The sequence below is a fragment of the Carettochelys insculpta genome, chromosome 3 (assembly GCF_033958435.1).
Source record: "Carettochelys insculpta isolate YL-2023 chromosome 3, ASM3395843v1, whole genome shotgun sequence".
NCBI classification, from domain to species: Eukaryota; Metazoa; Chordata; order Testudines; family Carettochelyidae; genus Carettochelys; species Carettochelys insculpta.
The window spans coordinates 167,463,101-167,478,724 of NC_134139.1; the positions used below are offsets into that span (position 1 = coordinate 167,463,101).

The following is a 15,624-nucleotide window of genomic DNA, read 5'->3' on the forward strand; positions in this document are numbered from 1 at the left end:
CCTCTCAGCTGCCACTGGGCTTAGGAACACCAATTTCATAGTACCGTGTAGGGCCCCATAAATGGTAAGGATATCCCTGCCTAAATGCAAGTATTGTTCCTAGTTAGCATAACTAGCTCTCACAAATGTAGAAGGATGGGAGCGAAACAGAGTTCTCATCCACTTCCCACCTCCATACCGGGAAGCAGATTTGGAGCAGCACACGCACTGTGAAGTATCTTTTAAAGGTCCCATTTGTGCAGTGCAGCACTGCGTAAAGATACTTTTGAATATCTGTTGGTTGGATCCAATAAAACACTCTGTCATCCATGAATCGTTAAGTAATAATGCCCAGATATTTGGATCCATCCCTAATTGAAGAAAGCAAAGAAGTGACAAAACACACGTAATTCAGGTTTATAAAAATCAAATGTTCTAGAATAATAATTCAATTGTAATAAAACCCAGTGATGTGTCCAATTAAGACACTTCAATTTGTCTCTCTCTCAAGTGTGTTTTAAAAATCAAAATTCTACTGAATCTGCTGAGAGAGTAAGTTTTTAATGAAATGATATGCACATACTTAATGTTCCATTTTGATCAGAGTGACCTTGAGGAGTTTTTGCAGTGTAAAGTTATCTTTATTGTCATATATTCAGTAGTACTGGTATCCTCAGCGTTCCATAAAGTGATGATATACATATTTGAAATTCCATTATATGGTGCATGGGTGAGACCTAATAGCTATACTTCTTAGTGTTGTGTATAATGTCAGTCCAGTATACATATTTGTTTCTTGTTCTATACCGCATTTATAATCTATAATTTATAAATATGGACATGTTTTACCACAAGCAGAGTGATCAGAAGACATTGAAGATTTGTGAATATTTACTAGAATAATTAACTATAAAAGGAGATATGCTATTTTTTTTAACATAGCTTGGTTGATTACTACTACTTACTTCAGTCACAGTGGTAGAAGCACTGCACCTCTGCATACCAGCCTTACTACACAGGTGTTTAAATATTGATCTAGGCACCTAGCTTTAGAATTTTGGTTTGAATTAGCTGTTTCATTTCCCTTGTTTGTTTGTCTGTCTGTCTTTGTTTTTGCCCAAGTGTCTGGATCAGTGAATTAGATTGTGTTTTTATTAATTAGATCAAAATATTGTATATTTTTTCTATGACCAAAAGAAAATAGCATCATTAAGTGTTAATTACAATCTGGCCTGCCAACTTCTGACAGTAAAGTTTATCCAATGAATGATAAATACTTTGGTAGTAAAGCAAGAATGAAATCACTAAGCAAACTCAAAGACCTTATTGTTTAGATTATTGCTGCATTTTCAGACTATACGAAAAGTTTGCTTTTGAATTAAATTGAAGAAAATATGTGTAAACTGGTATGTATCTGTTGTTAGGACAACAAAAGATAATTTGTTGGGAATGGAAAACATTCTGATATTTATGAAAGCAAAATATTTCTTATTTGAACAGTTTGTGATCTTTAACATGTTACTGCTTTCTTTTTCCTTTTTGTATTGACAGCTGCATGTGGAGGAAATCTGACAGGTCCAGCGGGTGTTATTTTATCACCTAACTACCCACAGCCATATCCTCCTGGGAAGGAATGTGACTGGAGAATAAGAGTAAACCCAGACTTTGTCATTGCCTTGATATTCAAAAGGTATACTTTTTAGAAAAACCAGAAAACAAAAACACTTTTTATATTGTAGTTTTAAATGTCACAACTACAAATTACATCATTGATCACTTTATGGGAATCCTAATTATATTTCCTAAGCCCCAGGACATGTATCTTAAACCTACTTTGTCATTGTTTCAGAATAACACAAAAGAAAAAATATTTAGCTTTATAGATTTGTTTTTGTGCAAAACATGTAATTTGAGCAGCAAAAGCTGATATGTGTGGGGTATGAAGTTTTGAAAAATAATTTGTGTCATATGTTCCACCATTGACAATTTGATTGGGATAGCTCTGTATTAATTGGGAACGTTACTACCAAGAGTGTTTTAACTGCATGTATTTCATTGTCCTATTAATGTAATATCTGCATTTTTGCAATGCTTAATTCATCTGTATACATTTCTTGTCCGGCATAGTTTGCAGGCTAACATTAAATAGTGTATTATCATTATAATATGAAGTATGTGCCAAACCTGTGGAGGTAGGTGTCACTAAGTTATTAAACTGAATTAATTGTTCATAAAAATACTTCAACATTGTGTAATATATAATTAATATTATATATGGTAACATGATAAGCAAAGATAATTATTCTGAAAAATGATATAAATATAATTCCAATCTCATTTGCTTAGTGCAAATTTTAAAAGTTTGTCTGGAAGAATATTTTCAAGTTAAGAGGTCACTTTTGCATTAATTGGATTTCATTGTTAGCATCTCTGGAGCACTAGAAAGGTATGGAGAATCCTTAGCTGCATGTCTGAAGTAGTGAACATTTATCCTTGAGGACTTCTACCTTTTTCACAATTGGTCAGAGTTTCTATTACCTAGTGTATTCTGAATGATATGAAATCCTTACATAGGCTACTTTTGAAAAATGTCATTAGACTGAAGTGAGGCTTATTCATTTAAAAATATTTAAACACCTTTATGCTGTTATATTCATGGCCTAACTGCTTCTCATTTACTTTAATCCCACTAATATGTTTAACAATAACTAATAGTCTCTGATTAAATTTTTGTGTTGCTATTTTTAACAATTGTTCTATAAATATCAATTGGTTTTCCATTAACATTTCATTGCATCCACTAATATTCATAGGAAGAATAAAACAGCGATTACCTAGTAGAAGCCACCATATTAATCATATTCCTAGGGTCAAGCTCAATATCTACTAGGTGATTACCTAGTAGAAGCCACCATATGAATCATATTCCTAGGGTCAAGTTCAATACTGCTTAGGGCAGATGCAGGTATTTTTATTCCTTATGAAAGGATAACATGTTGTATCATACATTTTTCTGTGAGCAGAATTCCCACTGTCATAAGAGACCTTCTGGCAAAACTTCTGTTGCCAGATCACATCCATACACAAAAGTAGATCGAAAGAGCAATCCATTCTGTTGACCGAGTGTAGACAGACAGCTTGGCCGCTCTCTCAGTGGAACAGCCAACCAGAAGCTCAGCAAACAGAGCTGCTATATGAACCAAAATCCCTTTCTGTCAACAGAGGGTCCCCAGAGCATCTTAGTGGGTATTTTTTGTCGACAGAAAACTGTAGACAAAGGCATCATATCTAAACATGGAAAGGCACAATGCTGCCGACAGATGTGCCAAGTTCTGTTGACGGTCTGTCAACAAAGCACATTTTGTGTGTACATGCTCCGTGGGCTCTTTCAACAAAAGCCCAGTTTTGTCAGAAAAACCCTCTTGCACAGAAGTAGCCCATGTGTCCCAAGCAGATGTGGAAAAAGTACAAAAAAGGTTGCTTGAATAAAAGTGCCCCACTTCACCTTCTAAATACTTGAGTTCAGTGAAGATGTGACGTGTGAGTGCATGCATGTGCTTTTACTCAAGTTGTTTTTCAGAGGGCCGCTGATGACTTGTACCTAAATACATCTTCTCAAAAATCAGCTGCACTTGTACTCAAGTAACTTTTTTTGTACTTTTTCCACCTCTGGTCTCAAGCTATTTTTCATAAGCTGAGTTACTAAAATACAGTAGTTTCAGCTTTGTGAGAAATTCTTTCTGTGTGTTGCAAGGGTGTTAACACAGGAGTATCTTGGTTCAAAAAAGGCAAGGAATAAAGGGCATTTTAACATGAGAGCCCTTGGTTTGAACGTATTTGTCATTTGTAGGATGTGTGAGAAAAGAAAATCCTGAGTCAAAGCCAAATTTGTATGAATGAGCTTGTAAGACGCCTAACCGTGATAACAAGGAATCTTAACGTTTTTAGCTATCTCTGTTTCATGCTTGGTTAAAATGTTTGCTGCTCATGTTATAAAGTGTTAGATATGTGTACCTCTTTGGCATGTTCTATGTTTAGATTTATAAAAAAGTCCAAAATTGAGCCTTTATTGTCTTTCACAAGTTTTCTTTATGTTTTAGCTAGTATGCTTGGAATAGATTCCCATTTTGCCCATGGGTACATCTACACTTGCATTCCACTTTCAAAAGAGTTATGCAAATGAGGTAAATTGAAAAGCAAATGAGGTAAACATTTGCATATTCTAATTTTGAAAGAGCTTCTTTCAAAAGAAGAAAGCCAATATAACTGCTGCTCTTTTGAAAGTAAACCCCATCTTCGAAAGAATCCTTCTTCCCATTACATAAAGGGAAGAAGGATTCTTTAGAAGATGGGTTTGCTTTCGAAAGAGCAGCGTCACATTGGCTTTCTTCTTTCGAAAGAAGCTCTTTTGAAATTAGGATATGAAAATGAGGTGCCAAATATGCAAATTTATACCTCATTTGCATTTTTGATTTACCTCACTTGCACACCTCTTTTGAAAGTGGAATGCAAGTGTAAACACACCCCATGGCAGCTGCCCCCAGATTTCTCCAGGTCCTTCCTCATAACCAAATTCTTTCTTGTAGGTGTCCTACTGCATGTTATTTTCATGGACAGTCTAATCTCCTTCTGTTAAACATTGATCTGTGTAATATATTGGAGTTAGATTCAGTGCAAAGACCTTGAACCAAGCCCTCCACTGTTTCACCAATGGAGCAGTCTAGCACTAAAGCTAGTAATAACCAAGCTTAGGGAAGTCACCCCAATATAATCAGTATTATCCATTTGTGTTCAACTAGGATAAAGATTTTGAGCCATTCTTATCCCTGATCACAAAGAAGTTAAGGCCTGAATTCCTTGACATTGGTGCTTTGTCTTCACTATGTAAAAAGGTGTATGTTGTTACTACTGGGGGAACCTCAATATTTATTTCATCTATAATCTGCTGTGAAAGCTATAACAACTTTATTTTCATGAGGAATTTAATGTGAGATAGTTATAAATTAAACCCACGCCTTCTTTGCACTGTGAAGGCAAGACCTGCAATGTTCTTGGCTGCTATCTTCCTGGCAGGGCTTGTGTGCATTAGATGGGTTTGAATTCTAAAATGCATCATGTGGTGTACTAACTGGCTCATGCTGAATAGTGACAGAGAGATAGCTGTGTTAGTCTGTATTCTATCAAGACAAAAAAACAGCCATATAGCACTTTAAAGACTAACAAAATAATTTATTAGGTGATGAGCTTTTGTGGGACAAACCCACCTCTTCAGCTCATAGCCTTACCAGAACAGACCCAAAATATAAACCAAATTTGCTGGTTTGTCAACCTTGATAAGCATTTTTGGACCTCTGTGCTTTATATATTGAGTTGGTTCTGGTAAGGCTATGATCTGAAGAAGTGGGTCTGTCTCTCAAAAGCTCATCACCTAATAAATTATTTTGTTAGTCCTTAAAGTGCTACATGACTGCTTTTTTTTAAGTGGCTCATATACATCCTACTAATGTGCAGTAAGAGTTTCCCATTGTAAATTAGTGTGCAGCAGTAGAGTCTGAATTTGACAGCTAGTTCACATGGTGTTGATGTGCTTTAGAAATTATACCTTTCTTGTACACATTGCTGCACCAGGTAACAAGCACTCAGAAGAGTCTGTAGTTGTTCACTTCCTAGCCACGGACAAGGACCCAGGTCCCTATCTTCTTATATTTTTTGAGGACACCTATGTATAGAATAATAGCACACCCTATACAATAATAATAACCATAATCAGAAAAGGACATAAGACAAAAATTTAAATTGTAGCACTTACAACAAAATATTTATGACTTTGTATCCTGAAAGCGGTTAGGAAGAAAAGAGAGCAAAAGTCACAACACCCGTGCCTACTTGTCTTTTGTTGTTAAGCGTCATGTAATCCTTCACCTTCAACAATTTTCAGCTTCTGTTCATCCCTTTATCAGGGTCTCATATCATTGTCTTTGTGCCCTCAATGACAGACTGTCTGAACTGATCTCAGGGCCGCTGCTGAGTCCTTGTTTAAGTCTCTTCTAAGGATCCCTGCCTGCTATCCTGTCTTCATTGAGTTTAATTGACTTGTACAGCAGGTCCTGTAATACATTGCAGACCCTTCCATACTACTACTAATGCATTTAATAATACTTAGGTCTCATATAGTGTTCATAGGTCACAAAACACTCTCCAAAGGATATCAGTGTAATTTGGTCCACTTTATAGATGGCAAAAATGAGATGCAGTGAAGAAGTGACTTCTTCAAAGTCACCCAGCAAGCCACTGGAAGAACTTGGAATGGAATCTCCATTTCCCAAGTTATAGTTTCGTGAGATATTCACGAAGAAACTCTCCTTAATTTAAATTCTAAGATTTTGTACTAAATGTTCTAAACTAAATGCTACTGTTTAATCTAATTGTGTACCAACAAAAAGAGGTTACAATTTCGAGAGCTTTTCACACCAGGGCAGTTTGATTTAAATGAGACATTGATCAACTGATCTTTACAAGCAATGTATTATTGAGATTGTGAGATATGCTGTTAGGACTTCTTTATTTCTGCAGATGAAAACATGTTAAGTAAAGGATAAGGGCGCCACCACGTTAAAGTAGTGAATACTTTCTCTAACAAATTAAGACAACATAATTCTCTTTTCCTTTTTTTCAGTTTCAATATGGAGCCCAGTTATGATTTTCTACACATTTATGAAGGGGAGGATTCTAACAGTCCTCTAATTGGCAGTTTTCAAGGCTCCCAGGCACCTGAAAGAATAGAGAGCAGTGGTAATAGTCTATTTCTAGCATTCCGTAGTGATGCTTCTGTTGGCATGTCAGGATTCGCCATTGAATACAAAGGTATGGTTGTCAACCTAATATGTGTCAACACAGAGTAACTGTCTCAAATTAGGATTAATTAATACTATATATACATATATAATGCACTTATTTCTCATATGATTGTAACAATGTGTATACAAGTAAATATGTTTAAAAGTTAAATATATACATTACATGTTAGGTAATATTTTATCTTTAAATATGCTAGAATTAAGTAATTAGTTCATTATAGTCTCATGTTGGTTGTAGGTCACTTAAAGTCAGCCCTACAAAACTGCTCAGTGTAAAAACAAGGTGGAAAATTCTATTTTAAATAACATTTGATTCATTCAAAGATACAAGTCTCAAGTTCTTAATATTTTATCACAAGTGTAACTTTTTTAAAAGAAATCCTTTTGCAGATGTTAAGGTAAGTGAAAGAGCAATTTTCTCCTATTTGTATGACATTCTCTGTATACTCTCATCTTTCTAAAAGGATAGTGAAATGGTGCAAATAAAAATAATTGTTGTTATTTATAAAGTATTTTATGCAAATTGAATTGTTTCATGCCATTAGAACACAAGAATGTTGTATATTTGCTGATATGTACCAGTGTATTTTTTTCTCTATCCTTTGGTTGTGCATGATTTGCAGTATGATTTGCATACATATTGTATGGCTAATTCAGAGTAACCATACAATATGTTAATCCTGTAATTTGGTTGGCAGATGTTATTAGCCAGAGTATAAGGATCTATGTACTCACTCATTGTTTATTTCCAAATAACCATCCCATGAATATGCAAAATATTCTTTTCAAATGAGCTGCTACTTTTCTGCTTAGATTGGAATCTGTGCTTAGAATTTTTCAAGTTGTTTGTTGGCCTCCAAGGCACGGCCTTACCTTCTCACTTCAGTCAATTGAAGAGAAACTCCACACTGTATGGCTCTTTCTACACATGCCACTTTTGGAGAAAGTGGTGTGCTAATAAATGGCCCGAAATATGCTAATATGCTTCGAAATAACAGTATACTGTAATAATACATTCCAAAATCCAAAGACCTTGGTGTATAATTTCTGTAAACTTCTTTGTCATTTATCTTGAAGTTCTTCAGCCCAGGATAAACTTTACTTCTAAAAACAGGCTGAATTTGTGGAGTATTGTAATCGGGAAAAACAACAAAAACAAGTGAAAATGCAGTGTAAGATAATCATATGATATATTTGCACCTCCATTAATGTAACATAACCAATTGCCAAAAGTTATCATACCTATTTATAATAGAAAAAGAATAATATTTTTATCCACTGTAATTTTGGAATGGGTATCTAATACAGCAGCTTAATTTAATTAACTACAAATTGCCTTCTAACCATAACATTATGCTATTTTAAAATATTCTCAATCATGTTCTTGAAATAAGTCATTTCTTAATAATGTAAATTATGATTCAAACAATGAATTAAACATCAGACTAATATTGCCTATTAATCCTTAAAGAATCATTTATGCTTGGCACATAAGTGCTTTAGATTGGTTAACGATTTGTTACAGCATAGTAGCTGATAATCCACTCGGTACCTAGGGGATTTTGTGACTGTGGAATCCTACGAAATTCAGGATTCTGCATGCTTGCTTGTTTGTATGTAATATATACAAATTCAGGATTCTGCATGTATGTTTGTGTGTATATAACATATACTTTTACTAATTTCCATTAGTTCTTAAAGTGTTACATAGTGGGTAAGCCTGGCCCACTGAAGTGACATAACTCCCATCGACTTCAGTGGACCTAGGATTTCATGTGAGATTTGTATGAGAATAGATTCACATCTGTGATATAAGTGCCTAATGTGCCTTAAAGACCGTAATGTCAACATTTAGTCTCCACTCACATTTGTAAAGCCTATGCTTGACTATAATCTAATCTGCAGGTACCTAAATTCTTACACATAAAGTTCCATAGGTACCTAAATTTCATCCACAATGTGTGTAAAGATTTGCCCAAGTCCTAATGCTACCCAGCATCCCTCATATTCTGAGTATGCTTAACCTCCCTGCCTCCCCCCCAAAAAAAGACAGCAGTGATGTTGGTGATGCTCTTATACTCAAGACCCAGATGAGAAGAGAATTTGTCAAGGAAAGAGAAGACTTTGGTTCTACTTTTTGCTCTGAATCAGACATAGTAGGTATTTCAGCTTTATGTCTTGGGTGAGTATATTAACTGGTGGGCCAATACTTCTAAAAAGGGGGCAGCACCACCACCACTTCTTTGTTATCCTTTTCTTTGTGAAAAGGGTTCATGTTTGTGGATAACAGATGAAACAAGGCTTAGCCAGACTCTTCTCTTTGGTATTTCTTATAGACTTCGTTAGGTAGCCTCCTGCTCAAGATGCTGGCTTTTTGAATCCCTTTGTTAAGCCCAAATCTCCCTATAAATGCAGGAGGAATCTGGGTGCTAATCTCTAAGGGTACATCTGTACTTACAGATGATTGATCCATTCATCTAGCACTTAGTCCAGACAAAATGTTTTTTTTTAAATTTTTGTTTGTTTTTTTTTGTTTTTTTGTTTTGTCTTGTGTTTTTCTTCCCTGTTAATGGAACAATCGCTACACTACAAGGTCTTTTGAAAAAGCTGGACCTTTTTCAAAAGAACCCTTGGAATGTCTACAGACAAAATGTGCTCCTTCAATCTGAAATTGAAAAAACATGGCTCTTCTTCTGCCCATCTTCCCCTGATCTCCTCCTGGATCAGGAAGAGAGCCTTTTTTCAAAAGAATCTTTTGAAAAAAAGCATGTGTAGATGCTTCAGTGACCTTTCTTTCAAAAGTGGAGTCCTCCATTGTGCTGGCCAGCTGGAGCTCCTGGAAGGGCTTGCTGGCCATGCAACCACGCACTCACTGTTTTCCGGACAGTTCTTTCAAAAGAGTCACTGGGGATGTGTGGATACTCTTTTTTGAAAGACCAGATCCATCATTCGATCCACTTTTTGTGAGTGCATGCAATCTTTCTGAGAAGACATGTCAGAAGAGATCTTCTGGAAGGCTTTCTTTTGAAGGATTTCTGTAGTGTAGATGCAGCCGATGAGGAGAAAAGACAAAGCTTAAATAGGGCATAATCAGGAAGCTTATAAAATAAAAGCATTCCTAAGCTAAGAACATGTGACAAAAACAAAACAAAACTAAACAAAACCCGCTATGTACATTACAGATGCTGTGCCTGTAATACAAATAATGGCTGGAAACAAAGTCAATGTATTCAGCATAGGCTTTGTCCTAACAAAGAAATCTATCTTTATGTTGTGAAATAACACGTAGTCTTCAAGAGAAATACATACAAATATTTCAAAGTGGTCATTTTAAACCCTTTGAGCCCCATTTCTATCATACTAGCACCACTTGACAATTCCACATCATACCTCATCATAAAGTATATATATTAAGCTTTCAAATAATATATGGTGTGTGTGTGTGCATGTACGTGAGTGTATGTATGTAGAAGGTGCACTAAGTCAAGTTAGGGTGACCATATTGCCCTAGGCTAAATACGGGACACCCTGGGGACGAGGGGTGTCCTGTTTAAAACAGGACAGAGGGTCACCCTGCATCCAGCAATGGCTGCACCCTTCTTCCCACCCAGACCTCTCACTTCCAGGCCTCTCCTGAACCCCCATTCACTGCTGCCTCCCACCCAAATGCCCAAATCCCAGCCCATTCCTGAACCCTCCCTCCTATCCAGACCCCAAACAGCCACCCCCAGCTTGCTTCTGCACCCTTCTTCCCAGCCAGAACCCTCACACCCAATTCCAGCCCACAGAGGCTGGGGAGACAAACAAGCCTGGGACAGGTTCTTCAGGGCTCAGAGCTTCAGAGTCCAAATAGGCTTGGGCTCTAGCTACATGCAGCACAGGGCTCTAGGGCAGGGCAGCTCTGGCCCTGTGGGACATCTGGGGGGCCTCAGACCCACACAGTCCAAGGATCCAGCCCTAGCCTTGTGATATGGTGAGGGTTTGTGGAGGGGGAGGCGGGGGAGGGGTTGGCTCCACCCTCACGCCACACAAGTCTCTGGCCCCAGGTCAGCAACAGGGGCCACCCCGATTAGGGTCCAGCCCCAGCTCCAGCCCAGCCCTGTGGCAAGACTCTGGGAGTGGGATTCTGGCCCTGCGGGAGGTCCAGGGGACCTTGGCACTTCACCATACAGGGCTCTGGCCCTGGCCCTGTGACGTGGCAGGGGCTTGGGTGGGGGGCTCTGCCCCCATACTGTGCAGGGCTCCAGCTGCAGTAGGGCTTTGGCTCTACCCCAGCCCTGCAGTGGGGACTAGGGGTAGAGGGGCCTCCAGAGATGGCTCCAGGCTTCCACTGCGATGGCCCCAGATCCCCCACTCCAGCCCTTACTTTCCCATGCCCCAGCTCTGTGCCCAGCCCAGCCATGCACCTGAACAAGCTTGGGGCTGACAGTGCCCCCCCAGTGGTGCAGCAGGCGGAGAGCTACATTTTAATAATGGTGGTTGCCAGAAAAAAGCCTCGTGAGTCTCCGGTCAGCACAGAAAAGGGTCAACAGGGGAAGGCCAAACACGTGACAATTATTCCCATTTAAAAATAAGTAGGGATGCCTTTTTGCTCCCTAAATGTAGGATTGTCAAGCCAAATATGGGATGGATGGTCACCCAAAGTCAGGAACGCTAAGTCAATCAGATGGCTTAGGCAAGCATCTCAGACCTCTCAGGAACATTGAAAATATATGTATATATATTTAATTACAAGATGGAAATACCAGTCTAATTTAAAATTGGAGATCCTTAAATTCATTTTTAGTATGTATGTTGTGTTGATGTCACAGTTGCTTTATTTATAATCCAATTTACAGAAAAACCACGGGAAGCTTGTTTTGACCCTGGCAACATCATGAATGGGACTAGAATTGGAACAGACTTCAAACTTGGGTCGACTATTACTTATCAGTGTGACTCTGGATATAAGATAATCAATCCTTCGACTATTACGTGTGTGATTGGTGTTGATGGAAAACCAGTCTGGAACCGTGTATTACCATCCTGTAATGGTATGTATTATATCAGTTACTGTTCCTTTTTTATATAAGGTTAATGGATTCTGAGAGTGGTTATAAATAATAGAAATATTATTATTCTGCTTCCAAATGCATATCAAATTTAAGTACTTAGATTATGATTTTAATTTTACTTGATTATAATACTAATTGTTTTCTGTTAATGTAATTATTCATGTATTATTTAAAACTGCTTAATCATATTTAAGGTGCAGTGGCCATGGCAAAACACTCAGCTTTTGCCAATAATTGCGACGCATTAAGATCTCAGGTTTCACAACTTTCCTTCTGTGCATTATGAAATAGATGATTTTGTAATCTGTACAGATGTCCACTGGGTGTTGCACTAGACAGAGGTCATTTATTATTTTCAAATTAACAGTTATAGCTGTCAAGCTCTAAAGACATGATTTTTTTCACTGTTTCCTTGTGTTCTCCTTGTACTGTTTGTTGCATACATCTATTGTCTGTTACCTTATTCTGAGATTGGAAGCCCCGTGGGACAGGGATTATGCTTTTGTTCACGTACTCCAAGATCAAAAGGGACCTTCTAGTATGACCTCTTATATAACACAACTGATGGGATTTCCTGAAATAATTCTGAATTTATACCTTTTATCAAAATATGTAATCTTAATTTCAAAATTGTCAGCAATGAAAATTCCATCTCAACTCTTGGGCTGTGGCCACACTTGACCAAAACCTCAAAATGGCCGTGCTAATGGCCAATCGAAGAATACTAATGAGGCACTGAATTGAATATTCAGCACCTCATTAGCATTTGCATGCTGCTGGCCACCACACTTTGAAAGTGCCACTTTCAAACATGAGCTGGTCAGCGCGGCTACACAGGAAAGGACCCGGAATATTTCGAAACCCCCTTATTTGAGCTGAGATCAATAAGGGGATTTCGAAATGTGCAGGGTCCTTTTTAAAAGGACCCCCAAGTAGCTGTTCTGAGCTGCATGCGTTCGAAAGCAGTGCTTTCAAAGCTTTGCAGCCAGCAACATGTGAATGCTAATGAGGCACTGAATATTCAATTGAGCGCCTCATTAGTATTCTTCAATTTGGCCATTAGCATGGCCATTTCGAAGTTTTTGCAAAGTGTGGCCACAGTCTTGGTAAAATGTTACAGAGATTAATTACTCTCATCTTGAAAAAGTAAATTTTACTTAGTTTCAACTTCCAGCCTTTGCATCATATCATATCATTCTCTGCTATACTGAAGAGCCCACAATTAAATATTTTTATAGTCACCCTTTAAACTTCTTTTTATTAAGACAAATAGCTTGAGCTCTTTGAGTTATTCATTATTAGGCAAGGCTTTTTTTAAAACACTTCTTTGAATTTCTCTACAATTTATTAACATTCTTCTTTAATTGAGAGCACCAGAATAGGCATAGTATTTCAGCAATGGCCTCACCAATGCCAAATATAGAGATTACATTACAGGCTTTCCACACCTACTCTGAATTCCCATGTTTAGGCAACCCAGGGATTGCACTAATTCTTTTAGACAACTAGCATACAGAAAGCTCGTGTTAAACTGATTATCCATCATGACAGGTTAGACAAAAGCATGTCAGCCATTGTCTATGTGGTGCTCAGAACTGTCATGAATACAGGAGACTGGACTTGATGACCTCTCAATGTTGCTTCCAGTTTTATGATTCTAGAATTCCATGACCCCCAAATCTTTTTGAGAGTTATTACTTCCTTGCTTGCAGTCCCCCATCTTACAAGTATGTATGGAATTACATTTCACTGTTTATTTCCTTGCAGTTGTTCACCAAGAAATCCAGATCGTTCTAAACTGATGACCTGTTCTCTTTGTTCCTCAATTTTTTGTGTCTTCTGCAAACTTTTTTGGTGAAGATTTTGCATTTTATTCCAAATTAGAAATTAAATAATGTTAAATAGCATAGCCAACAACTGATCCCTGTGGGACTCTGCTGGGAACATACCTTCTCAATGATGTTCCCTATTATAGAAGACCTATGCATTAGCCATTTGTTTAATGCATTTATTGTGACACATGTTGGTTTTATACTATCCTACTTTCTTTTAATCCAAATACCATGTATTACCAGATCAAATCCCTGGTTATGTATTTCTAGAATGTTAGTTCAATGGACTCCTCATTCATGGTTGATATAAATAATTATTTATTTTCATTGGTACTGGAATGTAATAATATCAGCAATAGTATGGTTTCTGGTGATTGGCTCCGGTTGTTTTTGTTAAAATAGCTGGTGATCGCTGCCCTATACATTTAAAGATTCCCAAATCATTTATTCATTCTGCCATTTCCATACAAGAGTTTTGTACTTTACTCATAAGGGCAACTCTACACTAGCCTCCTCCTTCAAAGAGAGCATGTAATCAAGCCCAATCAGTGAATAGCAATGAGGCGCTGTGCTACATATGCAGATCCTCATTACCATAATTCTTATCACGCAAACTTTGATGTTGCTAACTTTGAAGCACCAGCAAGCAGTGTAGCCACAGGCACTTTGAAGTACTGTACCCTCACAACATTTTGGGAGTAAGGGAACTTTGATGTTGTGCAGGTGCTTGGAAGTTGGCAACTTCAAAGTTCATAAGGTGAGATTTATGCTAACGAGTTGATGCGTATGAAGTGCAGCACCTCATTGCTATTCACCAATCAGGCTCATATACAAGCCCCCTTTAAAGGAGGGGTCTAGTGTAGATGACTCCAAGCAGTGTGTGCCTCTTCATTAGCTTTCTCACCAGTGCAATATTGTGCTGTTCTGAACTGGTGTTAAAACAGGAACCAAGAATTAAGTTGCCTTCATTTTCCATTTTGAATGTAAATTATGAGGTTTCTCTTAGACCTACACTGGTATCACTGTAATAAGCCTAGGCACCATTTTACTGTTTTCAATATAATGTTATGCAATACAGACATCCACTCTGTGGCCATGTCTACACATCTCTCTCCCTTCAAGGTAATCAACAAAGGGAAATATTCAAATGAGGCATGGATTTAAACATCTTGTGCGTCATTTGCATATTCCCATGACATTTCAATTTCTGAGGAGCCCCTTTTGGAAGCTACAGACCCATGTAGACAGGGCCCTTTTGGAAGAAACCCCTTACTTCCAAAAGCCCCCTTTTGAGGAAGAAGAGGGCTTTCAGAAAGTGAGGTTTCTTCCAGAAGGGCCCCATCTACATGGCTCTGTAGCTTCCAAAAGGGGCTCTTTTGGAAGCAAAATCTCATGGGAATATGCAAATGAGGCATGAGAATTTACATCTGCATCTCAGGTGAATATTGTCCTTTCTTCATTATCTTGCCCCTTTTGGAAGGGAGGGGGCTGTGTCAATGCAGCATGTGGTTCTGTTCCATATTTTCATCAATGGTACAGATAATGTCACAGAGAGTATGCTTATGAATGTTGGGGATGATACTGAGCTGGGAGGGATTGCAAGTGCTTAAGCACATTGGATTAACATTCAATATAAATGAGACAAAGTAGCAAAATAGTCTGTAGCCAATAGCATGGACTTCAGATTTATTGGAGCATAAGCTTTTGTGAGCAAAGATGCACTTCATCAGATACATCGATTTCTACCATTTAGGGACACATGCCCATCTCAGATCACAGCCCTACTGTCTCTGGGTGGTACCCCTTGGTGCTGACCACCCATGGACACCATGGACACCTTCAGGGAAACTGGTTACACCTATCCCCACATTAATCTCTGTGATCCACTGCAGTCCTTAGTAT

General features: G+C 37.9%; 1 protein-coding gene across 1 annotated transcript in view; it reads left to right on the forward strand.

The window, feature by feature from the left end:
• Positions 1–15,624, forward strand: part of CSMD1 (CUB and Sushi multiple domains 1) — a 1,701,396-nt gene that overhangs the window by 1,343,968 nt on the left and 341,804 nt on the right. Inside the window, exons 28-30 of the mRNA XM_074989136.1 lie at positions 1,531–1,669; positions 6,656–6,843; positions 11,675–11,869. Of these exons, the coding sequence (XP_074845237.1) occupies positions 1,531–1,669; positions 6,656–6,843; positions 11,675–11,869 (522 nt within the window). The remainder of the gene's footprint in view (positions 1–1,530; positions 1,670–6,655; positions 6,844–11,674; positions 11,870–15,624) is intronic.